This window comes from Phasianus colchicus, chromosome 19 (assembly GCF_987193195.1).
Source record: "Phasianus colchicus chromosome 19, bPhaCol1.hap1.1, whole genome shotgun sequence".
NCBI classification, from domain to species: domain Eukaryota; kingdom Metazoa; phylum Chordata; class Aves; order Galliformes; family Phasianidae; genus Phasianus; species Phasianus colchicus.
In genome coordinates this window covers 4736851-4764449 of record NC_143454.1, presented here as the reverse complement: position 1 = coordinate 4764449, position 27599 = coordinate 4736851, and the positions used below count along the sequence as shown (strand labels likewise).

The window sequence follows — 27599 nt, the reverse complement described above, 5'->3', positions numbered from 1 at the left end:
GGGGGGGGGGCGCGGCCCCGCTCTGTATAACCGTCTCCCAGCAACAGCGGACGCGTCACTTCCTGGGGGAGCGGGCGGGCAGGTGCGGTGCGGTGCGGTGCGGTGCGGTGCGGTGCGGTGCGGTGCGGTGCGGTGCGGTGCGGTGCGGTGCGGTGCGGTGCGGTGCGGGGAGATGAGCGCGGAGCCGGACGGAGTTTCGCTGCGTTCCTCCTCGTCCTCGTCGGGCTCGCTGGGCTCGGCGGCGGGGCCGGCGCTGCGGCCGCTGTCGGCCAACGTGCGGCGGCTGCACCAGGCGCTGACGGCGCTGCTGAGCGAGGCGGAACGGGAGCGCTTCATCCTCTGCCTCAACGCTTACCACGGCCGCCGCAACGTCTGCGATCTGGTGCGCTCCCTCCGCGCTCTCCTCGACGGGCCCCGACGGCGGCAGCTGCTTCCCCTGCTGCGCCTGGTGCTGCCGCGTTCCGACCAGCTGCTCTTCGACCAATACACGGCCGAAGGGCCATACCTGCCACCCCCCGGCCGCCCCCCGCCTCCCCCGGGGGAACTGCGCCAGGTGACGCTGCGCCGGAGCAAAGCCCACGAGGGTTTGGGCTTCAGCATCCGCGGCGGAGCCGAGCACGGAGTCGGGATCTACGTGTCGCTGGTGGAGCCCGGCTCGTTGGCTGAACGGGAGGGGCTGCGCGTCGGGGATCAGATCCTGGGGGTGAACGGCAAGCCGCTGGACAGAGTGACCCACGCCGAGGCCGTCAAGGTAACGCGGGGTTCGTGCTCGACGGGTGTGCGCGTCCCGGAGCTGCCCTCTCCCCCTCGGCCCCGTGTGGCCGCTCGGTGACGGCTCGGGCTCGTCCCGAGGTTCGGGGCGCGGTGCGGAGCTGCTCCGGGGTCCTCGGGGCTGAGCGGTGCTGCTGTCTTCTGCCGATGTCTCTGCGGGATGTGGCAGCGCCGACTGTGTCGCTTTCTTCAGTGTGAGAAGCGTTTGGAAGTTGGAAATTTGCAGGAGCTGCACTTAAAGTGTGCACTGAGCCACTGAACCGTGCTGCCTGCGCTCAAAGGAAGAGAAAGCGAGGCACAGGGTGCCCAAAGCAGACCAGGGAGAAGGGATAGAAGCTCTAATCAAAGGCGTAAGGCTGCTGATAGTTGTATGTTTCGACCTGGTGCTCGGTATTCTGAGGCTGTGTCCGTGTGTGAATGACCCTAAGCCATTCCCTAACTGCATAGCCACGATCGTGTGGCTGCTGGGCTCAGCAAACCTACGGAGCTGGGGAATCCTTCAGGGCTGCAGCTTGCAGGCAGTGCATGGAGGGTTGGTGTGTGGGGCAGTGAGACCTTTTGGGAGCTGTTTGTGCTTTAACTCTTCCATAAGAAGCCAAAGCATTTCTGTGCACAGCCTGCTCTGGGCGGTGTGTTTCTCCAGCATTGAAGTTGTGTGGCTGTGAGCTCTCCTCTCTATCCTTAAATCTGTGCTCCATACAGGGGCACATCTGCTGCCTGGCAGCAATGCTGACCATCCTGAGACCCGAGGGAATGTCTGTAGGAATTCTTTCTTTCGCTGCTGTTTTGTTCTAATAACAGAAAGACAAAGACTGTGTTTCTGGAAGTTAGCCTTGCAATTCTGTGCTCTTAAAACTGTGAGAAAAGCCCCACGCATTTTGTCTGCAGCGATGGGGAGCCAGGTGTCAGGACTTCTCATGTCTGCTGAATGATTTCATCTCTAATTCAGCCCACTGCACCGAGTAATTCACATAATAACTCCCAGTTTGTTCTCTAATACAATGTACGTGATGCCTTTTAGACTCTATTAATATTGTGTGAAGCTAAGTGCTTCCTGCACAGAAATAATTCCCGTAGGATGCCATTTGATAAGGGCTTGCTCTGTGACGAGAGCTATATTTTACCACTGCTCTTTTAATAGGAAAGCTTAAAAACTGTCTGTATGGGAGCTGAACTTCTTTCAGCTGTTCTGTCAGTCCTGGAGCTGCGCTGGAGCTCCTGCATCAACTCCCATCCAGGTGCTGTGACCATGGGGAGCTGCAGGGTGACCCTGGGACCTCAGCTCATGGTCAGTGTCACAGCTCTGCAAGCACTTCTGCTCCATCAGAGCAGTGTAAACTTTGTGGCTTGGTGGGGAAACTCAGGTTTGGGTTTTCTTGCTACAAACCCCAGCTGCAGAGTGCTCTCCCAAGTGCCACCTGCCTGTTTCTCTGTGCCGTGACGCTGTGACTTTCTGAAACGGAGCACATTTTGGTGCTGTGTTTCCACCTCAGCTGTCCTGCAGCTTGAAGCTGTCCATCTGTGGCAGCCTTGCTGTGCAGAACATCACAGTGCTGTGAGGGAGGCTGTCAGAGCTCATTGCTTGGGGTGCGAGGGGATGGCAGAGCTCAGGAGCTCCTCTGTGCCCAACGTGCTGCAGGGATGCTCAGCTGTGAGCACACACAGCGTGATGGGTCTGTGGGTATTTTAGGGGAAATTAGATTAACTTACAATTATTTTTTTTAACGACAGGATTAGCTGAGCACTCCAAAACAATTCACTTAATGACCGCCTTCTTAACCTTTATGTGAGCAGTGGAGTTTTACGGCTTGGCTGCTCAGTGTTTTCTCTTTCATCCAACTCAAAATTAAATGACTCCATTACAATTACAGCTCCATCATCCCGGCGTTCAGGACTGCACTTCAGACAAAGATCACTGTCACTTAAATTATGGCTTAAGAGACAGAGCTTGTGTTGTCTGTTGTATTTCTAGCAGACAGTTGGCTTTCATCAGCCTCGCTACAGTTTGTGCTTGATTGTAACAGAAGTGCTGAAAGTTTGTGTTAATAAGCTCTAATATTGTGTCCAGAGCAGCTGAGGTGCTTGCAGATGATGCAGAGACGTAGTAGAGATGTGCAGCCCTGAGCAGAGAACAATTCCAAGCAGCTTACAGGAAAGCAAATTGTGTTTTCAGTGTTTCTTCTGATGGTTAATGAATTGATGATCATTATGGGACTTATTTGCTGTGGTCAGTGATCCCACACCGTGCACATGAGCAGCTGGCAGGCATGGATGCAGCCCGGTTCTGTGAGGTTTTAAACCTCTGAGTGCTGGGAACTGAGTCCTGGGTGGAGAATGGGGAGCAAAGGCAGTGCATCAAGTCTTGGTTCTGTAAGAGTATCAGCCTCGTTGCTTTCAACAAGGGAAAAAGGGGGAGGGAAGGAGCTCACCCTGGGACTTGGAGGCATCTGCATTTCAAATCGTTGCAATGCTCGGTACAGGGAAGGGCTCCTGGTGGTGTCACAGTGGCACTGATGGTGCCATGGGGCCGAAAGTTGGGCTGCAGGTGATGAGGTGCTGCTCCGTTGCGGCGGTGTGCTAATTGAGCCTATCAAATTAATACTGTGTGTGAGGTGGCTTGGGGTGATTGTGTGCATATGGGGCATCCCTGGCCCTGTTGCAGTGGGGATTTGGCTGCTGGACTGCTGCATTCCTCAGTGGGAAGTTGGTGGGCTTCCCTTCATTCCACCAGCCCTAATGAAATGAAGTATTACACCGATGCAGAAGAATTAGGTGGAGGTCCTTAATCTCCCCACTCATAGTGTGAGGATGCTGGCACCTGGCTTTGGCTTTGTCTCCTTCAGTGAGGCCAATGTTGCTGGGGGCATCCATGGTTCTCAGAGTACAATAAATGTGATTTGCTGAGCTCCTTGTAAATAAATAGTTCTGTCTTGGAAAGATGACCCAAAGGACAAAGCCTGTCCCTCTTTTAGAAGAAAACAAAAGCACTGTTGTGCCGCACAGCCGGCGAGTGGAAGTATCTCTTGCTCTGTTCCTCTGTCCTCGGGGAAGATGATGGATTTCCTTGACACTTCCCTCAATGCCGTGTCTCCTCGGAGAATGATTGGGCTCTAAATCCCCTCTCCTGAGCTGACAGCGTGTCTGCTGGAGCGATGTGGCTGCACTGAGTGCTGCTGTCACCGCTGCCTGCAGCACCTCTGCTCCTGCCCAGTGCCTGGGTGCTGTGCTCAGCTTTGTGCCGGCACTGCTGCTCGCCTCGTTTACCCACATGGATTCTTTCAGAGTTCGTTTTTCACCAGGTAACTGACCGTCTCCAGGCAGTAGGGGTTTGTGGATGCTGCTTGCGTTATTTCTCACTTCTTGGTGTGCAAGAAAGAGCAGAAAGGAGTTAGCTTTTATCTGGGTTGTTGTTCTGAAAGCACGGAGCGGCGATGCGGAGCTCCCGCTGCTGTTAAGGCTGCCCGGGGCTGTGTGAGGGATGCACGGGGCAGCGCCCGGCTCTGCGGGTGGGAGCTGGGAGGTGACAGTGGGGTGTCCTTAGAACTGAGTTCTCCTCTGCCCTTCCCAGGTGACAGGGACACGGTTTCCCGATGCCCCGAGGCTAACTGCCTGCAGTCACAATTATGTATCCATTTACATCGATTTGCATAAGCACCTCTTGTTGAAAACCAAACTGCTGTCGCCTTTGCCTTGCGAGTGGCAGAGAGGTCGGGCTGATCCTCCTGCAGGTCCCGTCTGTTGTGCCGAGGAGTCTACCTCACCCCTGCATCCTTCTGTGCCCACCTCTCATCCCGCACTCCACCGTGAATGCCTCTGCTCCTCTCCTTCTGCCCGTGCACCGCTTCTCTTCCTCTCTGCCTGCAGAGGAACCAGGCACCCAACGCTCCTCCACCTCCCCGTGCAAAGTCCCAGCCCTGCCCCTGCAGCCCCCACCCCTATAAGCGCACACAGAGGCCGCGCCATCCCCGCTGGCACTCGGATGGGAGCCGGCTGAGCCGAGCGAAACCGAGCTTAGAGGCTGGGGTGCATCCCAGCATAGCTCAGGAGACAGCATTCAGACAAACTTCTGCGAATCGCTCCCTCGGTGGTGCTGGAGCTCTCACAGCTCCCTCTGCCTCCCTCCTGTGGCATCTTTGCGTTCCTCTCCCCTTTAACACTTTGCTCACTTTTGCTTTTCGGGTGGTTTTTACCTTACTTTTTCTTGGAATTGGTGCAGCACTGTGCGCTGCTTTGATGGATAACCCCCACACGGACCCTCACAGCTCGTGGATGGAGCGAGTGCTTGGATGCCGAGCAGCCCCAAGTCTGTTATTTTTGGAAGCAAGCATCTTCTGCAGTGAGGGGGAGGATGGCTCTGAGTTAATGCTGCTTGTTTCAAACTGCGATCTACCCACTAAGAGGATGAATTGGAATAGATTGCTCATTTCATTAGCAGCGGAGGTAAGCGAGTGGGCTGCGTCCGTACGAGACGCGTGTTATAGTCAGGCTGCCAGAGGAGTGCTAGTGATTAATTGCCATTCAGTTCTGACATCTGTGTTCCTACTGGGGGATTTCTGAAGGCCCAGAGATGCTTTTTACACAGTCTTCAGCCTTCCAGCTCCTCCAGAGTGGGAAGAACATGAGAAGAAGGGGGAAGTCCTCCATAGCGTGAGAGCAGCGTTGCGGTGCTGCTGTTACAGCCTTCGCACCGTGGTCTTCTTCACATGAGTTATAGCTGAGGCAAAGCCAAATCACTCTGAGCTTGGAGCAGAGTGCAGCAATGTGCTGCAGGGCCCTGGGGAAGCGAGGTCTGTGCTGATGCCGCAGAGGGATTAAGGAGGTGGAATTATTTTATTTAATGGTCCACTGCAAATGGGTTCGGTTTAGTGTGCCCATCAAACAACGTGCTTTGCCAAGAGCTTGCAGGCTGGATGGTGTTGCTGAAGGGGCATCTCTGCAGTGGTTGGGCTTCAGGATGCGTGTGCCTGAGGAAGAAGCTCTCCCTGTATTCATCCCACCCGCAGCCCATCCTTTCTCTCCATCAGCCCCGCAGGGCAGAAGCCTGATGGTTTGCAGAGGAGGGTACAAAGATGAAGACCTGCACTGAGGGTTGGTGCAACTGGCCAGACCCGTGCTCAGGTGGACCTTGGGACTGTGTGCAAGTATGTTCTAGGAGGCCCAGGGGGGAAGAAGTGAGTGTGGTTGGGCTGGGCAATGGTTCCTGCTGGTTGCTTGGCATTCATGGAGAGCAGCTGGAAAATGGATGCTGTCCTCTGCCATGGATATATGGTGCCTCAGCACTCCTTTCTCTGCTGAGGAAGCTGCCTGTGTGGTCTATGAGTAAATCAGTGCCTTTGTCCCAGATTCATTTACACAGTATCTCTACACCCAAAGCACTTTCTGTTATCAGAAACCTTCAACCTCCACCTCCTCTTGGAGCTGTTTTGCTGGGGCAGCCCCACATCCAGCTGGGAGCTGCAGCGCTGGGGAAGCCCTGGGGATCCTGCTCAGTGCTGGGAGGGGAAAGAGTGAAGAAGAGAAGTTCTCCCCATGTAGGAAGATGAAGAGTCGCCCTGTTCACTCACAGCTCATTGAGGGGTGCCTCTGTCTCTGGCTGTGCTGTGGGAGCTGCTCCCATTTGGCTCAAGGATGCCTCATACTGCAGCTCTGCTGCCAAGCCTTCGTTAAGGTCTGGTTTGCTGTGTGGATGTGCAGAGGCTCCATAGACCTGTGCCAGGTCTCGTTCCCATGCCTGCTGTGCTTCATTATGGAATGTGTGCTGTTTTCTTGCCTTCCTCCCACACAGGGGCTGGGCTTTGGCTTCTAAAACAGCAGAGATTCCCCAGCTGGTGGGACCTGCAGCCAATGTATTTACCCTACAAGCTGGGACTTAACTTAAAATTACAAATAAAGAATCTTCTCAAGCTCATGGAAGCTCATGAGTCAAAAATCTGTTCTTACAAATAAATTCAGCTACAAATGTGCTGACCTACATCAACAGAGCTTAAGTACCTGGAGAAGGTATGTGTCTGAAGGCTGGGGCTGGAAAAGGACTGAGGACATCCCCTCTCTTCCTTTGGAAGGGGCCAGAGGCTGGAGCTGCTGGCAGTTACATTATTTAGCCCTGAACGTCCAGCCTAGGCAATGGGATGTTCTACAGATGTGTTTGCTGGTGGGAAGAGGCTGATTAATTTGCTGTCTCCAGTAATTAACTTCTCTGTGTAACGCTGCAACTTGGAGAAAGTCTGCAGTGAGTTGGTAGTGGCAGCCTTATGGCTGTGAAGGTAAGGGCACGTGGAGCAGTTTCATCACAACTCAAGCTGAAACCATGCTGAATTCCCATTGCTTCTTATGAAAGCATCACTGGGATTCTTATGAAAGCAGCACTGGGATTGCAGGACCAATTTTTTAATTGATTTTTCTTTCTTTCTTTCTTTTCTTTTTTAATTCTTCTTTCAGCTGGAATAGGATTGCAGGGGGAGGACTTTGCCTTGTGAACAAGGTCCACTCTGACCTGAGGAGCAGCACTGAGAGTGCTGTGATGTCTGCCTTACCCCACCCATACAGCAGCAGGGCCATTTGGCACAGGGTCCCAGTGAAATGGAGGATGAATGTGGCCAGGAATCCTCGTGCCACAGTACAAATATCAGTGCTGCCAAGCAGAGATGTTCTGAGCAGCCATCCCTGTGCTCCTGCAGGCTCCCAGGGCCCTGCCAGCTCATGCTCTTATGTCTCTTCTTCCACCCAGGCTGCTCTGTCCCTGTGCTGCTCAGCTGTCACCTGCATGCATAAAACATCTCCCTGCTGTAGGAGAGCCCATCTCCTGTGGCCTCATCAGCAGAGCTGCAGGGGGATGTGAAAAGCCCCATGTGAATCTCTAGCTTCTCATGCCTGGAAAGTTTGCTGCATCTGTTTCTTGAACGCCTCCAAAGGCAATGACTGCCACCTCCATGGGCAGCCTGTTCCAGTGTCTGATCTCTGCTTTGGGGAATAAATTTTTCCTAATATCCAACCTTTGGTGCAACATAAGGCCATCACCTCTCATCCAACCCCTGCTTCACCACAACCTCCTTTCAGGAGCTGTAGAGAGCACTGAGCTCTCCCCTGAGCTTCCCTTCCCCATCCCAGCTCCCTCAGCTGCTCCCCATCACACTTGGGCTCCAGACCCCTCACAGCTCCATGCCCATCTCTGGACACGCTGCAGGGCTGAGCTCGCCATGGAGCAGCACAGCAACCTTGGCTGGGGAAGCTATGGGAAGTGGAAGTGCTCTGATGGGGCTGCAGGTTTCACAGCCCTCGTTCCAGCTCTCCAGGCACGTGGTGACCTTGGGAGCATGTGATGGACTGGCAGACTCCAAGCTGCTGTATGTGGTGGGGAAGTGGTGAGCTGGATCCTTCAGCTCTGGCAGGGAGGAGCAGGAGTGATGCCAGGCTGGAGCTGGGACTCGGCCAGCCCAGCAGTTCTAATGACATTACATTTTGCCCACGAGCTGCCAGAATTGGTTCTTCACTGTCACAAGCTTTGTCGGCAGCTTCTCTGCTCAGTGGGGAGAGGAGACCTTGCAGGGGCAGCTCATCAGAAGGACACATGTATGGAAAAATACAAAGCAGCTCCTTTCTGAGAGCAGATCCTGAGCGTTGATGTTCTTGAGGCCTCGGAGGGATCAGCACTTACAGCTGTCCCCAGAGAGCTCCCATAATGTTAATGTTATTTTAATAAAAGCAGTGTCAGCTTCTTGCAGTGAAAGTTGGGGAGGCAGGGGAGCAGTTGCAAATAGCCTTATCTGCATCTCAAGGCCATCTTGGTGCATGCTGTCTGAAATAGATTTATTTAGTTGCTAATGGCTGTGCTCATTAATTGCAGGCTTGTGCTGGGAGGGCAGCTGGTGAGATCATAGAATCATAGAATGGCTTGGGTTGGAAAGGACCTTAAAGATCACCCAGCTCAAACCCCTCTTCTGCAGGCAGGGTTGCCAACCTCTTGATGGCTGAATTTCTGGGAGTGCTATCAATGTCTGCTGGACATCAGGAGCCTTGCTAAAGATGGAGCTTGAGACCAGGCTGGGAGGGGGGAGGAGGGCAAAAGTGCTGCTTTCCCAAGCACTGAGCCCGTTCAGAGGGTGCAGAGAAGGCTCAGTCTGGGATTCAGCCCAGGCTGGGGTTCCCTGCAGGCATGTCAGTGCCCAATATATGGCTTCATCTGCTGATGGGGAAAGCATATTTTCTCTGTCATAGACAGCAGCATGGCCTGGGCACTGTGGTAGTTCAAGACAGTATAAAAATCTGAGCTGTTTCACTGGCTTTTTCTGTCTCTCATTACATTCTGAAGGTGTGCAGAGTAGCTTGACATCTTTCAGCCTTGAGGAAGGACAAAGCCTGTCCTGTCGCTCCAGAGCCCCAAGGCGGATCGTCCTTCCCCATCCGTAGGCATTCAACTCCCTTTTCTCTGTGGCTTCTCTTCCAGGTTCTGAAAGGCTGTAAGAAGCTGAACCTGTCCGTCCATTCGGTGGGACGCATCCCGGGGGGCTACGTCACCAACCACATCTACACCTGGGTGGACCCACAGGGCCGCAGCGTGTCCCCACCAACAGGGCTGCCCCACCATCAGAACAGCTCACTGCGCAAGGATGGTGAGAAGAGGAGCCATCTCCAGCTCCTGCAGGAGGGAGATGAGAAAAAGGTGAGCAAGGGCAGCGCCACGGATCTGCCTTAGGTTACCTGCTGCCCTGCAGGTGGCAACCATTTTTGCTGACCTTGTGGTTTTTGCTTCCTTGTGTACTGCGAAGGCTTGGGATGGAGGGGTGGATGCTCTCCGAGGTGGTGGATAAGGAAACCTGTTGGTCCTGCGTAAGAAGGAGATGCTATTGCCTCTGTGCTGCTTATTGCATATCCGAGTATTATCATACGAGTGAGCAGCCTGAAGGCATGGAGTTACCCGAGCCTCACTATTTCCATCTTGCCATCTAAAGATCACCCAGCACTTCGACTGTGTACCCTCAGCTCTGCCTGGAGAGGCTGTAAGGCATCTGTAAGCTGGAGGCTCCCGCCTCAGCCAGAGAGGGGAAAATCTAATACAGGATGAGGGAGTTTGCTGTTGAAATATTCATGCTGGCCACGAGGGAGAAGGGCCTATTATTTTTTACTTTAAAGAGGAAAGAAAAGCAACTGCTGCTGGCTTGCTAGTGTCCCCCACCCCCTACCATTCATTGTCACCTTGATGCAGCCCCAGCAGAGCAGATAGGCTCTTTGAAGCTGCAGGCAGGAGGTGTTGCTCTGCATGTTGTTCCTTTGCTGCATGCTGGGTAACAACACGCAAGCCTGCAGCTGTGTGAGCCCCTTTCCAACATTGGATGTGCAGGGAGATGTGATGCAGGGCTTGGATGTTTTTGCACAAACTCACTCTTGAGGGGCAGCACCTCCAGGTTGCCCTGTGTGACACATTCAGGCCTGGAGCTGGCTGGAGAGACTGTCCCTGCTCCAGGCTGTGCTGCTCTGGTGCCATTGCTGTGATGCCATTTTATGTGGCAGAGCACTGGGGAGATCTGCCAGCCTGGAATGCCCATGCTTCGTGGTACTCCCAGCTCGTGGCATGCTGCCTTCAGCAGGTCTTTGCCAAGCTGTGAGTAGCTCCCTGCCTGGCTTTCCCCAAATCTCTGCTCGTTCTTCCATTCCCTGGCATGACCCATAAAAATGACCAAGGCACTTCTGTATCCAAAGCGTCCTGCTTTGCCAGCTGGCAGTGAAAGGAAACCCCACCATGAACATGATCCGTGATGGAGAGGGGTTATTTGGTCTGGCTGCCTGTGTCATGGGGCACAGCACGTGCTTCAAGAACCAATGAGCAGAATCATTTTGTCCTGACTTTTACCATACACCCCTGAGAGGTGAATCCATCCCTATAACAGGATAACGGTCAGCCTCTAGCTTTTTTTTTTTTTAATTATTATTATTTGTTTGTCTGCATATTGCTGCTGTAAATGGGATTTATTCTGTTGACAAATATCATGCAAATAAATGCAACGTATCCCTGGTTAATTCAGCGCAGTCAGTTGGAATTGACAGGTACCCCCGAGGGCTGTTTGATTTCTGGATGTTTGCTCTTCCTAAGGGAGAGGCTGGGGATTTGTGTGCTTCCCCCCCACCCCCCTTTTGCTATTTCTAATTGATCTGAATGTCCTGGAACACATAGGCCAAAGCTTTCAAGCTGGTGCTGTTTGGGGAAGCGCAGCGGATTGGATTTTAGCCCTGCAGCAGGAGGATGTAAACCAGAAAGTTTGTTAATGCTTTGCCACAGTTCAGTGAATCTGCTGTAGTTAAGGTGATGTTTCCAGTTTTGGCAAGGTGAAATTCAAGGTTGGTGGAGGCATCCCACATTCATCAGGCAATAGAGATGTCCCTGTCTGCCTCGAGTCCCACAGGTTCCCATTGATGTTTGTGATCTGTCCAGACTCAAATCCTCTGGATTCTGACAATAGCAAAGACCACTTAGGCTGTGAATTGTCATTGTTGTGCTTCTGGGATTGACAGCTTATTTCATTAAAAGCACTTTGGAAACCATCAGCCGGCAAAAACTCAGAGGTGCTGCTGAGCTGGGAGGGAGAAGAAACGCTCTGCAAATGTTGGGCTGCTAATTCCCTAAGAAATGCCATTTCATTGACTAAATCCTTGCTCTAATGTGTCGATTGCCAGGGGAACTGCTTATTCCTTTATGTTTTTGGTGGAGGAGAAGAAAGAAAAAAAACATATGCATAGAAGAGAATGTCTCTTTGCCTCCAGGCAGTTTTGTACTCAAAAGTAGCTATATTACAAAAGAAAAAAAAATCCAAAAAGGAGAAATACATCTGTGATATCATTGCACGGCTTGGATGTTATTGAGAGCCTAATGGTGACTACTTGAGCATGAAGGATAATAGAAGCAGGCGAGATGAGGACGGATTTCTTTCTATTAGATGACAATGATGTTTTCCATGGGAAGCAGTGCTGCTCTCCGCACCTCTTGCAGTTTGCTTGCTCTGACCTTGCTGAGCTTTGCAGCCAGTCCAGGCTGCTGAGGATGTGTGGTCACTTCCCCATTCACCTGCAGTTTTCCTGCTGCTCCCAGCCCTGGGTTGCTTGGGCTCTATGTGCTGCTTTCCTCTTGCTGCTCCTTGAGTCTGGATTTGGTGTCTGTGCAAACAAAGTGGTGGTGAGGCACTGGAACAGGTTGCCCAAGGAGGCTGTGGATGCCCCATCCCTGCAGGCATTCAAGGCCAGGCTGGATGTGGCTCTGGGCAGCCTGGGCTGCTGGTTGGTGACCCTGCACACAGCAGGGGGTTGGAACAGGATGAGCATTGTGGTCCTTTTCAACCCAGGCCATTCTATGGTTCTATGATAAAGCAGCTCCTGCAGCACCGCAGCAGTGCTGTGTATCTCTTACTCCATCTGATGCTATCAGGGTGGGGAGATGAGCTCAGCTTCCAAACCCCTTGGGGCAGCGTTGAAAGGAAATGTAAATATTCGGATCCAGCTTAGAGCAGTGCTGGCAAAAGGTGTTTATTGTTCAGGGATGCATAGAAGAGGGGGGAGTGCAGTCGGTACAAAGCTATTTTCATGCTGATCTGTGGCTGTGTGCGCTTTGCTGCATTTCTGCTGCATGGATTGTCATCAAAATTGGGGAACTATTGAAACGCATGGCAAAGGCATGGCGAAGAAATTATAGTAGGAAGGAAACCCTGAATGTTGCTTGGGCAGAGGGGGGAAGAAGGAGGACTTTGGTGCTCAGAACACGGGGAAGCTGAGCTGGGCTGCTCCCATCCTGGCTGGATGTGGGTAATTACTGAGTAAATGGACGAGTCCAGGGAGCCATGGCAGAATGACACCTGCTGTCATCCATGGGTGGTGACAGCAAAGGACATGGCTGTGCTCAGAAGCACAGAGCTGAGATGCTGCTGTGCAGTTCTTGGGTGCCACGTAAGCATCTGTTCTTCCTCCTCTGCAGGTGAACCTGGTCCTGAACGAGGGGAAGTCCTTGGGGCTCATGATCCGAGGAGGGGCAGAGTATTCCTTGGGCATCTACATCACCGGTGTGGACAAGGGCTCTGAAGCTGAGAGCACTGGCTTGAAGGTAAGAGTGAAGGATGGGAGGGATGGAGAGCTTCAGCTGTAGCACGGGGCTGTGCTGGCACACAGCTGTCAGTGTGAGGCCACTGCTGCATTTCTGGGGATGGCAGGTGAAGAAAGTCACCTAGCTGGCAGGAAAGCATTTTTCATTCAAGTTCTTGGTCCCGTGCCCTCTCCTTGCTTTTCACATCCAACCCTGTTAGGTTTGGGGCCAGTGTGTGCACGAGGTGCCCTGTGTGACTGCAGGGCTGTGCAGGGCTGCTCAGTGCAAACAGGTGCGTGCTGCTTTCATCCTGCAGCACTGGCATTTGTAAGGCTCGTGTCCTAACAAGCAGAAGCAGCACAACCACCCTTGGGGTGATCAATCAGCAGCCTAACCTGGTGTGACGTCCACCCTAAAGGATGCTCTGTGCAATCACATTGTGCACTTTTGCTTTCTGCATTGATGCAATCTCGTGGGCTCTGAGTACCATCTCCTTCCCCTCTTCTTGTGTCAGTCAGTCTGGATGGACACTGACCTCCCTGGTGTTCTCGCAGTGCACTGAAATGGTGGTAGACTGTTGAATATTGAGGGGGTAATCCTGATATTTAACAGGGTGGGCACCTGGTGGCATCAGCAGATTGCATCCAGCTGGCACTGAGCTCACTGCAGCCCTCTGTGTAGACAGAGAAGAGATAGGGAGATGTTTGTTGAGGGAATTCAAGCAATCCTGAACTTGTCCTCTCCAATCTCCTGCTCCTCTCATGGAGGGAAGAACTGGTGGTAAATGTGATTGCCAGAGAATGCATTGCTATGTTCTGCTGTGTGGGCTCAGCTGGAGCTGGTGGAGATGTTCCTGCTGACATCACAGGCAGTGGGTACTTTTCACAGAATCACAGAGTATCAGAATTGCCAGGGTTGGAAGGGACCTCAAGGATCATGAATCTCCAACCCCCCTGCCACATGCAGGGCCACCAACCTTCCCACCTAATGCCAGACCAGGCTGCCCAGGGCCCCATCCAACCTGGCCTTGAACACCTCCAGGGATGGGGCATCCACAGCCTCTCTGGGCAGCTGTTCCAGCACCTCACCACTCTCTCTGTAAAGAACTTCCCCCTGACGTCCAACCTAAATCTCCCTTCCCTCAACTTAAAACCATTTCCCCTTGTCCTGCTGTCACTCACCCTTTCAAAGAGTTGATTCCCCTCCTCTTTTTGGGGGTTTTGCTGCTTCCTCTGATGCCAGGGTATACGTTTTGCTCACCACATACCTCAGGATTGTTTTGGAAGTGAGGAATTAGCTACAGCCCTTTTCAGGGCAGAGAATAAAACCCCATTTAATGAGCTGCCGAAGTTGATGCCTGGTCCCCAATATTGAGTTTGCAGCACAGAGGGGAGAAGGAGGATGCCTGCTCCCCAAGCCCTGGTGATGCTCTGTGTGCTGTCACTCATTGACAGTGACCTTGGGAAATGTGCTGCCAGTTCAGCTCTGCAGTCAGCCTTGTTGGTACTGCTGACCTCTTGATGTGGCACCTAAATGGGACAGGGACTTAAGGAAATCTCTCTCTGCCACAGAGCCATGCCTTTATCTTCTCCTTTTGGCTGCTTTTGTGCCGTGCTTGGCACAGCCATAACTGGTGTGGGTGCTCTGGGTATGGATGGTTTCTATATATGGTCCTGGCACACCAGCATCCTGTGAGCATCGAGGGGGAGGAAAGATGCTCTGGGGCAAAGGGTTGAGCAAAACAAAGCTGTCCAAAGCAAGCCGAGACGCGGCAGCATGGTTTTGCATAAAGCATTTGCTAAATTATTTGCATTATTTGCTGGCAGCCAAAGTGGCACCACGTGGGGAACGCTCCGCAGGTGCCAGCAGGACGTGGGGCTGCAGCACTGCAGCCTCTCCAGAATTAAATATTCACCCCTCGGCCTCCTTCATGTTTATTCATCCCTGAACCTTCTGACAGTGCATTCTTCAGGCATATTCAGAAATCCGAGGCTGAAGGCCGTGGGTTGGCAGGATGCTTGCTCCCAGCTCTGTCCTTCTGATGGATGTGGCAGATGAGCTCGGCCTGCTGCTGTCTGTGGCTCTGCTCATCCCAGTTTCTTCTGCATTGGTTGTATTGCAGATTTCAGGTAGCTTTCTTTGAACAAACAACTCAATACTGAGTTTGCAGCACAGAGGCTGGGGTAGGAGGAGGTTGCCGTGATCCATATATACCCATGGACAAGACAAGGAGAGAAAAAAAAAACAGACTATAAATAAGAAGTGAACGATTTTACATCATCGGTGCCATTCACAAAGCTGCCTCTTGTGTTTTGAGGCCCGCAGACAGATGAAGATAGCACAAAATAGTGCATGACATAAAGAGAGAATGAGCCATAGGGCAACAAGTGCAGCGAGGCGATGCGTAGCTGTGTGTGCCAGGTCTGACCTGGGCACCAAAGGCAGCACTGTGTGTTGCTCTCACCCAGCAGCAGTTGTTGTGGCCTCGTGCTGGGCACTGCACTGACACAGCATGGAAAGCAGAGACTTCTTGTCTCCTTGCTTGCCAGCTCCTTCTGGCTTGCTTTTGAGAAGCTGGAGGGTGAGCGGTGCGTTAAATCCATCTAACTGCCTTGAACCAAAGAACCATGAAAGTTTAATCCCCGATATAGGAAACTATTAAAGATTCAAAATTGCAATAAAACTACCTAATTGAATTGGGGGTTTTGAAGGTTTCTCCCATTGCTTTGCCCAGCTCATTAAGGAGCTGTGGGAAATTTTTTTCCAGCCTCACCACACAATCATTGGGCAAACAAGAGCCCTTGACTTGTCATTATTCCCAGCGTTGCTTTATAGAGCTCCATCAAATCCAGACACGTTATCTCTTCTCTAAATTTAACAGGCCTAATCTTTTCCATCTGTCCTCTCACCTTCATTGCCACAAGGCATTGTTTCTCTTCTCTGGAACTTTCTGTTTTCTTTCCTTTCTGCTGGGCAGGCAGGGCTGTACCCAGGGAATGCACTGACAGCAAGGTCACGCCTTTGGGTATCACCATTACACTCATTTTAGAGCTGTTCTTGAGACGTTTCTTGCCACGGTTTCCTATCACACATCTTTTGCTGCAGGTTTACTCGGTCCTTCTCAAATCACAGCTGCATGCTGAGCCACAGATCTCCTTCAGCTGTGTTTGCTCGGGTTGTTTCAGAAGCTTCCTCACATCTTGGCCAGTTGCACGGTCCTGCCTGGTTCTTCAGAGCACCTTTACCAGCTCCTTCCTGTCTGAGCTTACCCAAATAGTTGAGTGATGCTGGCAGATCTCTATTGATCTTGCTTTCACATTGCTACTACAGGCATAGAATATATGGCTTAGGTTGGAAGGGACATTAAATATGATCTTGTTTTGACATCCTGCCGTGAGCTGGGTGCCCCCCAGCAGCTCAGGCTGCCCATGGCCCCATCCAGCCTTGGGCACCTCCAGGGATGGGGCACCCACAGCTTCTCTGAGCAAAAAAAGCATCCTAGGATCTTCTTCCCTTCTTCTTCCCACCTCTGGACTATTCAATAATCCCCAGATCTTCAGTTCCTTCTGTGCCTCGTTATAGTTTCTCAGGGAGACCCTGTGCCACCCACTAGCTCTGCATCTATTTTTGCAAGAAGCAAAAAGATCTCCACGTTCACCTGCAGGCAGGGCAGTGCCCTGTGCCCTGCTGCCTTTCTGTGCACCTGCATGGATCACAGCTCCCAGGGCTTCTCCAGCAAAGCTCTGGGCAGTGCTGGGGGGAGCTCAGGTGCCAGCAGGGTCAGAGCCCACTGCAGGTGGCAACTGTGAGTCGTGTCCTACTGGAACAAATGGATGAGTCTGGAGAATTAATCCCAGCCCTCTGAGGCTTCCTCAGAGCAAACAGCAGAACAAGACAGACTGAGCTGCGGAGTTTCTATTGACTCCTGTGTTATTCCTTCAGCCTCAGAAGCTCTTCCCCCCCCCCCTCTTTTCTCCTTTTCTCCTCCAAGATGGGGTGAGTTATTTAAAGAACTGTCTTGTTCTGCTTGCATTGCGGCATAAAGAAAATAAGATTGCATTCTGACAGAGCTGAGCAGAAGCCTATGGTTAAGCAAAGATATGAAGGAGCAGTTTCAAAGAGGTGGCTTATCAGAAACAGGGTGAATTTTGATATGGGAGTGAGAAGTGCGTGGAATGCCCTAGAAGCAGAGAGCACTTGGGACAAAGGGAAAAATGCCAGATGCGTGCTGTGCTTTGAACACAGCCTGACTATCTGAAAGCCTCAGAGTACAACAAAGGCCCTGGCTGCAAAATGAAAGTTCAAGGGAGCAGCTGGGGAGGAAATGGGAGGAGGGGAAGGGTGAACCCCCAGCTGTCCCACATCCCACAGCGTGCAAAGAGGTGGAGGCTCTGATGAGGATCTCAAGTGAGCCCTCCATGCTGCACATGGATGTGAGGTTTGGAGCTCAGCAGGAAGAACTGGGGCTGTGTATTCATTGGGGGCTGTTCTTAACCAAGTGAGCTCTTCAAGTCCTTCAAAAGGAGAGGCCTTGGCAGGTGAGTCTGACTTGGGATCCTAAATAGCTCCTCCAGACTTCACAGCCAGGTCCATTACTGGCTGTTGGCAAGCCAGCAGCACTTGGATCCTCTCCCTCATCTCGTTATTTCTCCAGTTGCTTTGGTTCTGATTTGGTGGGGCAGTGGGAAAGAAATGCACACGGTGCCTGCCAGGCTCACCCCATCCTTGCTCCACAGGTAGGAGACCAAATCCTGGAGGTAAATGGCAGGAGCTTCCTCAGCATCCCCCACGATGAGGCGGTGAAGCTGCTCAAGTCCTCCCGTCACCTCATCATGACAGTGAAGGACATTGGCAGGCTGCCCCATGCACGCACCACTGTGGATGAGACCAGGTGGATAGCGAGCTCCCAGATTGGAGAGACCCTCGTCAGCTCCACGGGGTGAGTGCTTGGTGCAGCCCCATGGGGTACAGAGCACAGAGCTGGTTCAGAGCTCCCACAGGGGCCGTGCAGATGTGTAGGGTGGGTGTAGAACGGCAGCACATCCTCTGCCATGAGATGCTGAGAGCCTCGTGCCTCAGCCAGCTGTCTGTGGGAGCACCCCCAGTGCTCAGATGTGTGGTCCCCGTATCTGATGCTCGTAGACAGCACCTGTGTTGTGGATTAAGGCTGAACATCATGGGAGCTTTCCCCTATCAGCTTACAGGCATCCAGGGTGTAGAACAGGTGATGACTGATGGGCATGCAGTGCTCAGTGCTGACTGATCTTCTCCCTCCTTGCAGGGTGGTGGGCGATCATGCTGCGGATGCAACAGCCAGGGTAAGAGCTGCTAAAGCCCTTCCTTAAAAAAAAAAAAAAAAAAAAAAAAAAAAAAACAGCCATTATCTTTCCCATGGGAGGGAAGCAGCCAGCCAGACCTGCCCAGCACTGTGCCTGCAGCTCTGCCCTGTCCAAGCAATCCTTTACAAAGTGTGCTCCTTTTAAAATGGAAATGAAGCAGTGAGGTTTCACAGGTGGCTCACACTGATAATGGCTTCATGCTGTTTGCTCGGCAGAACACCTCCCCAGCCTCAGCTCTTGTGTCCTGGGGTAGCCTGGGTCTTGTCTGGCCTCATACACCTGTGGTGTGACAGCACTGCCAGGAATGGGAGCAGCAAGGACCTCCTCTGTTAGATAGAAATCCCTCCGAGAGGAAAAAAAGCCTTTTGTCTGCAGCCAGATGCCTCTGGCTTTGATGTTGGTGACTCCTTCTTCTTTTGGAGCTTGTGGAAGTGCGTGTTACACAAGATAGGAAGCCCCTCTCTTATGGCATCAGCCCTGTTAGGGAGAAATACAGGCTGCTGTTAGAACAGTGGCAGCTCAGAGGGCAGTGTCTGTGCCTGCCGAGCAGAACTGGGAAGCTGTTTATTCAACTGATGCATAATCTCCTGGCTGAGTTAGGCAGACACGGAGCAGGTGGCTGTGCTGGTGCCTTCTTGGGGTAACCAAAGCATTGCTCTTTCCAGCATCGCTTCAGGTGATGTGAGAGCAGCAGACAGCTGGGGCTGGTGGGCATGGGGACCATTCTGGGCACTGCTGTCAGCTGCTGACTTCTGTCCCAAACCAAAACCAATCTCCTGTTTTCATCTACAGCCCGTGTTCTACCGGGGCCTGGCTGGCTCGCAGGTGACACTGAGCAGCATGGTGAACCAGACCCGTGTCATGCTGGAGGAGCAGGCGAGGCACCTGCTGAACGAGCAGGAACGGGCCACCATGGGCTATTACCTGGATGAGTATAAGGAAGGCCATATCTCTGTGGATGCTCTGGTCATGGCGCTCTTCGAGCTGCTCAACACGCACGCGAAGGTGAGCTCTGAGCAGCAGTGATGGGATGGGTCGTCCCATATTGGGAGTGTGGGCAGGCTCTGACATCTGTTTGTCTGCTGCCTGGCCCAGTTCTCACTGCTCTCGGAGGTGAGGGGTGTGATCTCCCCACAAGACCTTGACCGCTTCGACAACCTGGTGCTGAAGAGAGAGATCGAGTCCATGAAAGCCCGGCAGCCTGCAGGACCCAGCGTGGGCACTGACTCCTACTCCATGATGTCCTACAGTGACACCATCTCTTCCTCCAGCAGCCACTTCACCTCCACGACCGTCAGCTCGGCCCGGGTGAGCCTCTTCCAGCTGTTCCTTCACCTTTCAGTCCCTGCTCCTGGCAGCCCTACAGCAAGCTCACATCCCTCAGATGCTATAAAGGCATTCCCCTGGCATGGAGGGAGTTCCTCCAAAGCTTGCCTTATCCCCTTACAGGGTATGAGGGGCTCACCTCCCCTGGCTGCAGGCTGTATCACAGCACCCTGCTTTTAGAGACAGGGGAAAAGCAGACAGTGTCCTGGAGTGGCAGGACGGTGATGATTTTTTGCTGGCTTTGAGAGTCCTTTGCCCCATTCATTTGCATTGCAGCAGAGAGATGGGGGCTAACCCAGCTGGAGGCAGTGCTGGGAAGATTGTGGTTTGTAGGGTGACATTGCAACATGTGCTCCATGCCCCCCAGATGTGATACCCCAAGGGGCTGAGCATTGCTTTGTCCTCATGGAGGGAGCAAGTCTGCTTCCACCCAGGATTTCCACTGTGCAGCCATGCAGAAACCTCAGCAGCGTTCTGCTGTCACCCCATGCCTGCCCCTATCTGTCAGCTCTTGGTTTCCCATTCCAAACCTCTGCACAGGGGCTGGCTGCCTGCTCCCATCCCAGTGGTGCCCAGCACTCAGGCCAGCTGCATCCCATCCAAGCCCCTGCCCACTCCCCATCACTGAGCAGCAGCACTCTCACAGCCAGGCCCTCGTTGCACGCACCATCTAATTAAGTTATCATAATCACCCCGGAGCGTGCCGGCGCACAGACCCGAAATTAATTTCCTCGCTATAAAATGCCTTTCATCATAAATGCATTAGCAGCCTTGGAAATTAAAACCTTCTTGAAAAAGAACGGGTGATGAGGGGCTTTCTGCTTCTTTGGCAGCGAGCAGAGCAGCCCACGTGTGGGATGGGTGGAACTGTGCTTCAGGGGCCCATGAAACACAGCCAGTGGGCAGAGGTCTGGCGAGGGGCTCTGGGTGGATGGATGCTTATCTCAGCTAGCAGAAGAGGCACAGAGCTTACAAACTTTGCTCTGCTACTGCTCTCCCTGGCAGCCTTCACGTTCAGTGCGGATGCAGCTGGATGTGGGTTCCGCAGGGTGGGCATGAGGGAGGAGGGATGCGTTGCGCTGGGGTTTGCTTTAGTGGCTCATTTGTTCTGCATCCTCCCTGATGTTCTGTTTTCGCTTTTGTGCTTGTTTTCATCTGCTTTTCCCCTCGCACGTCCCCAGGAGCGGCTCTTGTGGCTAATAGACCTGATGGAGGTAGGGGCTGCCGGCGGGGCGGAGCTCTGAGCGCTGCGGTTGCCTTTAGCAGATGGGCTGCGAGTGTGTGTGATGTGCATGGGGAGGGAGGAGGGGACAGGCCCCTCCAGGGGCCAGCACACATCTCAGCCATGTCAGCAGCTGCCTCGTGTCTCCCAGATCTGCTTCTCCTTCCCGTGGCTTCGCTGGGCTGTAGGTCTTAGTGCTGCAGTGCAGGCAAGGCTCAGCTGTGAACCAAACCCAAGTGGTGCCAGCATCCTGCTTGCACTAAAGCCTCACGTGCCACTGGCAACCCGAGGCTGTGCTTTTGCAAAGCCCGACAGCACTGATGTCTGAGAGTTTGCCTTACAGACCTTGTAAGCAAAAGGTCTGTACGAGCACCTGTGCAGGAGGGATCCTTTGGGACACGGGTTAATTTGGTTTTGTGGGCAAAGTCTGACACCAGAGCAGGTTCCATCACGGATTGGTGGGCAAACATGCCAAAACCAGTCAGTATGGGGCTGATCAGCACGGTGCCTTAAAGTGATTTTATCACAGGATTCTTGAAGGGTGCTCGGAGATGAGGCAGAATATTGTTTGATTGTGTCACCCGCTGGTTGGTTGTCTGAGTATCATCACCACCTGTTGTAAATGGAGGATTTTGATCTCAAGATGAGACCTACAAAGCAGAGGTTAATAGTAGACTGAAGTAATGTGATGCAGCTTGTCTGATCAGAGCAGCGTGAATTTCTCATTTGCTTGCAACCAAAGCAGCCCTTAAGGGACTTTGTCTTTGCCTCCTGCCTCAGCCCTCATTGTAAGGATTAAGGAATTGAGATCTCTGTTGATTTCATTTTTCTTTCTGCTACCTTCTAACAAATACACTGCCATCCAGGGCCTGACTCCATAGGTGCTGGCTTGCTCCCAGCTCCACGAAGCTGCAGGACTGGGTGCACTGCAGTAGCTCAGCTCATTTGCCAACCTGTCATCGGGCTCCATGTCACCAGCAGTAAGGAGATGATGGTGGTTGTGGAGCTGTTCCTCTCTCTGGAAAGTGAACCATAAGCACAAGAGTCAGCAGCCTCCTTCACATCTAGCAGATGGTCTGCATGTCCCCAGAAAGAGCAGAATGAGAGCAGAGGAACAAGGGCCCTCCTGCACTTGCAGTGGCTCCAGCACCATTTGCCTCTCCAGCCCCACCTGTCCCATTACAGGGCTGTGCCAGCTCCCTGCTTTGCTCTGACCCCTCCAGGACAGGCACCATCATCCCACACAGATGGCTGTTGTGTGCTTCGTGTTGTCGTGTCACCCCCAGAGCACTCAAAGTCTGAGATGTCTGTGCTCAGTGCTTGGGGCTTTTGTATACCTGGGCTCCCAGGCTCCATCATCTCCATCCTCAAACCCTGCAGAGGTGTGGGAAAGGGGGAAAGCTGGGCTGCTGCTCAGGCTGGTGCAGTTATTCGAAAGCAAAACCCTGTGGGAGTCAGGCTGTGTAGCTCTGCTTCTGGAAAATAAGGGACTCATTTGGAGCAGTGAGGTTAATTAAAGGCTGATCTGTATTCCCCGGGGGGGAGGGGGTGGTTTCTCTGCAAACGGAAACTGTTGGAAGCAGGCAAAGGCAGAGCTGGAGAGGGAAGAGTTTAGGGACAAGATGAGGTTCCCCTGAAGCTGGTCAGCCCTGCATTGCCCTCATGCCAGGCACTCAAACCAACGTGGTCCTTCTGGGCTTGCCAGAGCAGTTCTTAATCATTTTAATCAATATAAAGTTTGGCTGCTCCTGAAATAGCCCTACCTGTCTCCTCCTCCAGCCTCAGACATGTGCCATCATGGCAGAGTTTGGATTTCCACCAAGTCTGGCCCAAGCCCGATGGTTCTATTGCTGCTGCCAGATCTGCCTTCAGCCCTGGCTTAGCACAGTGACCCAACTGTGTAGGGTAGGGGATTTTTCTCTTTCAAAAGCCACCTACCACTGCATTGGATTGAATCGGTGACAACATCTGCCCTCATCAGAGGAAGGAGCAGACTTGCAAGCTGACCTCCCTGTTGCTCTTGGAACGAGTCATTGCTCTGAGCTCTCAGTCTCCGGGGTTCCTTCTGAAGCCACGGAGATAAAAGCACTTTGCATCAATGTTTTTACTGCTTCTCTAATGCTTTTAATTGTCTCCCGCATCTATTTTGGGACACTGACATCTTACAGGCACAGCAGTAGCCTCCAGCAGATGGGCAAAACGCAGATGCACCAGCTTTGCAGCTAATCAGTTGTTTATCCTGCAATAAATAACGTGCAGTTGAACACAAACTGTACTCTGCCCATTCCAGCACAGATGAGCAAACAGCCCCATGTGATGGGAAGGCAGTCAGCCCTCGATGAGCAGCAGTGGTCTCCTCAGGATGAGGAGATGCTGCAGGAGCTATGGGGGAACTGCAGCACGCTGGATTTTTTCTGACTTTGTCTGGCCAGGACGTGTTCTGAGCTGTGTTCTGACCTTTTCTAGCGACATTTTGACTCTTCAGCAGTGGCAGCAGCTTCTATGTGCATTAAGACTGACTTCTCTCCTTTGCTGAGGGAAATTCTGTCTTTTTCATTGCTTGCCTTCCAGGGAAGATCCAGGTACTGCCTTCAGAGCTCATTCCTCCCCTCTCCCCAAACTAAACACAGGTTTGGGTTCAGAGGAGCCCACTGCCCTGCGGCAGAGGATGGTTCCCTGCAGGCTCACAGCACACGTTGGGCACTTTATTAAGAGAGGCTGTGGAGTCTCTCTTGGGAGAGGCTGTTTCTCAACTGAGTTGTTTGCTTGCATGGTGTGTAATTCTCCAGGAAATAAATATGTCTCAGAGAGGGGATGCTTGCAGGGGGTTTAGGCAATACCCTTCATCGCTCTGCATGTTCCCTATTGTGCTGGCATTTCAGTGATCTCTTGTTGCTGCCATGACCAGGTTTTCTCTGTGTTTGCCTTGCCAGAACACGTCAGAATTGGAGGGAGGTGAAGACTGCCAGCAGAGCAGCATCAACACCTTGCCAGACATCTCTCTGGTAAGACAGCACACCTTTAGTTATTGATGATACTGAGTGTTACCCCAGGTTCTGTAGCAATTTGCTCTGTCACTGACCCCTGGTGCCACTGCAGTTGCTGAAGTAAAGCAACCAAACTACTTTGGAAGAAGGATTCAGGGTCTGAATAAGAGTAGCACCTGTGCTTACAGGAACCAGGCAAAAATTGGGTGGTTTGTCCTCTAGTTGTCCTCATTTGTGAGTCATATTGCCATTGTCTGAAAGATATTTCTGTGCGAATCAGCTGCTTTAGTGGTGCCCTGTGTGCGTGACTGGCTCTGTTCTTGCTTTGGCAGGATGACCTCTCGTCCTTCCCAGAGGAACCCCCCAATTTCAAGCCTCCCCCTCCTCCCACAGCCCCCCAGATGCTGGACCCCTCCGCTGCCCAGCACAGGAACCCAGGGAAGGACAAACCCAAGCGCCCTTCCTCCGAGTCCTCCCAGTCAGGCCTCTTCTTTGTGGCCCCCCGAAACCCCACACCCCCTCCGAGCCACTCCGAGAAGGACACCATCAGTGTGACCTCCACTGCCACCACCTCCACCGAGGAATCCTCCCCGAGCGCCATCTATGCCACCATTTCCCCAGCCCCACGTGGCTCCCGACGGCAAATGGACCCCCAGCTCTCCCTGCTCAGCCATCCCCCCATCGGCCCCTTCCCCAGGGTGCAGTCCCCTACCAGGCTGACCAGCCCTCCTGCAGATGGCCCTGCAGCTTCCGGCTGCCAAAGCCCTGCATCCCCATCCCCACCTCCACCCCCAGCCCACCCCGCTCCCCCTCCGCCCAGCCCTCAGGCCAACCAGCACTTCATCATGGTGGAGGTGCACCAACCCAACAGCGAGCCCGATGTCAATGAAGTGAGGCCTCTGCCCCAGGCTCGAGGTGGGTGTGCTGCCAGGGTAAAGGCAAAATTGGAGGGTCCCCGTTGTTTTGTTTTATTGGGGTGCTGGCTGTGAGTGCAGTTTGGCTTTAGCTTGGGGGCTCATCTGCTCACGCAGTCCCAGTGCTGGGCTGTGGGGTGGGAGTGCGTCCTGCAGGAGGCAACATCCGCTGGTCTGACCAGCAGCCTGTTGGAGAGAGATGGATGTGAAAGCTGGACTGTTTGGTGGATGAAGAGTTGGATGGTCATAGCCAGAGGGCTGTGGTCAATGGCTCTGTGTCCAGGTGGAGGCTGGTATTCCCCATGAGTCCATTTTGATGCTTTTGAACATCTTTATCAAAGACCTTGACAACGGTATCAAGTTGTACCCTCAGCAAGTTTGCTGAGTGGGGCATCTGATACCATAGAAGGAAGGGATGCCATGCAGAGGGATCTGGATGGGCTTGCCCACATGAACCTAATGAGGTCCTTACAAGGCCAAATGCAAGGTGCTGTATTTAGGCGGGGGCAATCCCAGACATGAGTACAGACTGGGAGAATAACTCCTTGAGAGCAAACCCGTAGAGAAGAACCTTGGGGGCCCTGATGGATAGAAAGCTGGATGTTAGGCAGCAATGTGTGCTTGCAGCCCGGAGCCAGCTGCATACTGGCCTGCATCAGTAGCGGGCTGGCAGTGGGCAAGGAGCAGATTGCCCTCCTGAGGCCCCACCGGCAGCTCTGCCTCCAGCACGGAGAGATGTAGGAGTGGATCCAGAAGAGGGCCCTGAGGATGCTCAGAGTGGCACTGCCGCCCTCCCGTGGCACCGCTCTCCCACTGCAATTAGTTCATTAATCACGGTAACGAGGGGAACGAGCGCCTGCCTCAGGCAGCGTCCTGCTCGAGGGGGGTCAGTGGTGGGACCCCAACGCTTCCAAAGGGACATTCCCAGGGCTTCAGTACTCCCTGCAAAGGTTCCCGATGCCCATTTCCAGGCTCCTTCTGCACCCACATCCTGCATCCTCCAAGGGGATGAAGCCCCAGTCTGGCAGCTCCTGCTTCAGGAGCAGGAGGGGAAGGCTCTGGGTTGGCTCACAGTAATTCCAGCAGGATCCTCGAGCTCACCATCCTCTCCCAACTACCCCAGTTCATGACCTGAATCCAAGCTTGGGGGCACTTGGTGCTCCCGACGCACAACTCTGCTCTTCGGGATGGGTTCACTTGAGAACCTTGCTCTAAAATGAGGTCCAAGCACTGGGGACCTACCCAGCCCCGGGAGCAGAGGAGACGTCCTGGCACAACCAGTCCCATCATCTGACCCCCCCTCTAACAGCCCACATCTCTCCGCAGCCTCCACGCTCTCCCAGCTGTCAGACAGCGGGCAGACCCTCAGCGAGGACAGCGGGGTGGACATCGGCGAGGTGGAGGTCGGCGGCAAGGACAAGAACAGGCAGCCGGTCCCTGGGAAAAGCAGAAGCCTCAAAGAGGGCACAAGGAGTGAGGGGACAGCAGAAGGGGCTTCCAAACCGGTGAGGATGGGTCCTGGGGGCGCTGGGTCAGAAACCAGGGGAGAGAACATCACTGATAGGACAAAGGGGAATGGTTTTAAACTGAAAGAGGGGAGATTGAGATTAGACTTTAGGAAGAAATTCTTCACAGTGAGGGTGACGAGGCAATGGCACAACGTCTTGCCCTCTGCCTTTGTGTGCTGTGGGATCGCAGTGGGTGGCAAGAGCCCCTCAGCATCACTGCCCTGTGCCCACAGCCAGGGCTCCTGGAGCCCACGTCGTGTCTGATCCGGGTGTCCAAGAGCGCGCCGACCTTGGGAATCGCCATTGAGGGCGGAGCGAACACACGGCAGCCACTGCCCCGCATCGTCACTATACAGGTAGGGGGAGCTGAAAATGGGGAGAGCTCAGCACACGTCCCAGCCCTGTGCTCCCCGTTGGGAAAGCCCCTCAGTCACCTGCTGTCAGCCATGTGGCTCCAGCCCTGCCCAGGGGGGGGTTTCGGGATGCTCCCAGAGGTACCATTCTGTTAGAGGGGACTTGGGGAGTGGAGGGTTGTTCACGTGCTGTGGCTGATCCCATATCATAAGGCGTGTGCCGGGAATGGAGGGCTCACTGCAGACGTGCAGGAGATGTGGGCAGCCCCAAGAACCTGCCAAGTGTGGGGATTGGGGAAGGGAGAATGGTGGATGAGGGCTGGGGAGCAGTGCCCACAGCTCTGCCCTCGGGGGCTGTTTGCTCTGCTCTTTGCTTGGAGCAAACCTCAAGTTACAGCAGCAGAAGGGCAGAGCTGAGCCCGTCCCTCCTTGCAGCGCGGAGGTTCAGCACACAACTGCGGGCAGCTGAAGGTGGGCCACGTCATCCTGGAGGTGAACGGCACGGGGCTGCGGGGCAAGGAGCACCGCGAGGCTGCCCGCATCATCGCCGAGGCTTTCAAGCTGAAGGAGAAGGACTACATCGATTTCCTGGTTACAGAATTCAACGTCGCCCTTTAGGAGCCACGTGGGACCGGGGGCACCCGGATGGGAATGGGAGGCGACGTGGGGGCACCGGTGCCCCCCCACTGCTGCACCGCAATGCACACGCAGAATCCCACACCGTCCCCAGATGTCCCCCGCGGGGCTAAGAACGGACAGATTCACACCCTCTTTGGGGCAGGGGTGCCCTATGCCGGGGGGGGGGGAACTATTCCCATATCCCCGCGGTCATTCTGGTGCCAGGTGAGGGGGTGGAGGTGGAAGGGTGAGCACGCAGAGAGCAGCCGGACGCCTTGTGACTTGCTGCCGCTGTCATTGTATTTATACACAGAGCTTGGCTTTAGTTTTTCAATAAATGGGCGGTCATAGGGCGGTATTAGGGTGCCTATAGGGCGCGGCGCGGCGGCCGCCGCCAGGGGGTGCCCGCGCTGCATAAATTATGATGATGAGCGACACTTTCCGCGCTCCCATTGGCCGTCTCGCCCAGGCTATGCAAATGAAAGCAAAGAGCGGTCTTT

General features: G+C 53.5%; 1 protein-coding gene across 2 annotated transcripts; it reads left to right on the top strand.

Annotated features, from left to right (window-relative positions):
* The first annotated feature begins 52 nt into the window (after positions 1–52).
* WHRN (whirlin) lies at positions 53–27577 on the top strand. Of its 2 annotated transcripts, XM_090121602.1 has the most exons (13): positions 53–751; positions 9215–9430; positions 12728–12853; positions 17569–17771; positions 18114–18150; positions 18964–19176; positions 19267–19479; positions 20679–20711; positions 23653–23724; positions 24039–24621; positions 25947–26125; positions 26362–26484; positions 26917–27577. In XM_090121602.1, exons 1-13 carry the CDS (start codon positions 173–175, stop codon positions 27097–27099), a joined length of 2760 nt encoding a protein of 919 aa, XP_089977728.1. In that variant the 5' UTR covers positions 53–172; the 3' UTR covers positions 27100–27577. The 2 variants fall into 2 exon arrangements, with proteins under 2 accessions (XP_089977728.1, XP_089977729.1); XM_090121603.1 differs by lacking the exon at positions 20679–20711.
* Positions 27578–27599: the final 22 nt, after the last annotated feature.

Excerpts from the sequence above, each read along its gene's own strand:
- WHRN (XM_090121602.1), top strand. The coding sequence starts at position 173 with ATGAGCGCGGAGCCGGACGGAGTTTCGCTGCGTTCCTCCTCGTCCTCG. Across the intron at positions 19,480-20,678 it reads CGACCGTCAGCTCGGCCCGG|GAGCGGCTCTTGTGGCTAAT; the intron begins GTGAGCCTCTTC and ends GCACGTCCCCAG. Across the intron at positions 24,622-25,946 it reads GCCTCTGCCCCAGGCTCGAG|CCTCCACGCTCTCCCAGCTG; the intron begins GTGGGTGTGCTG and ends ATCTCTCCGCAG.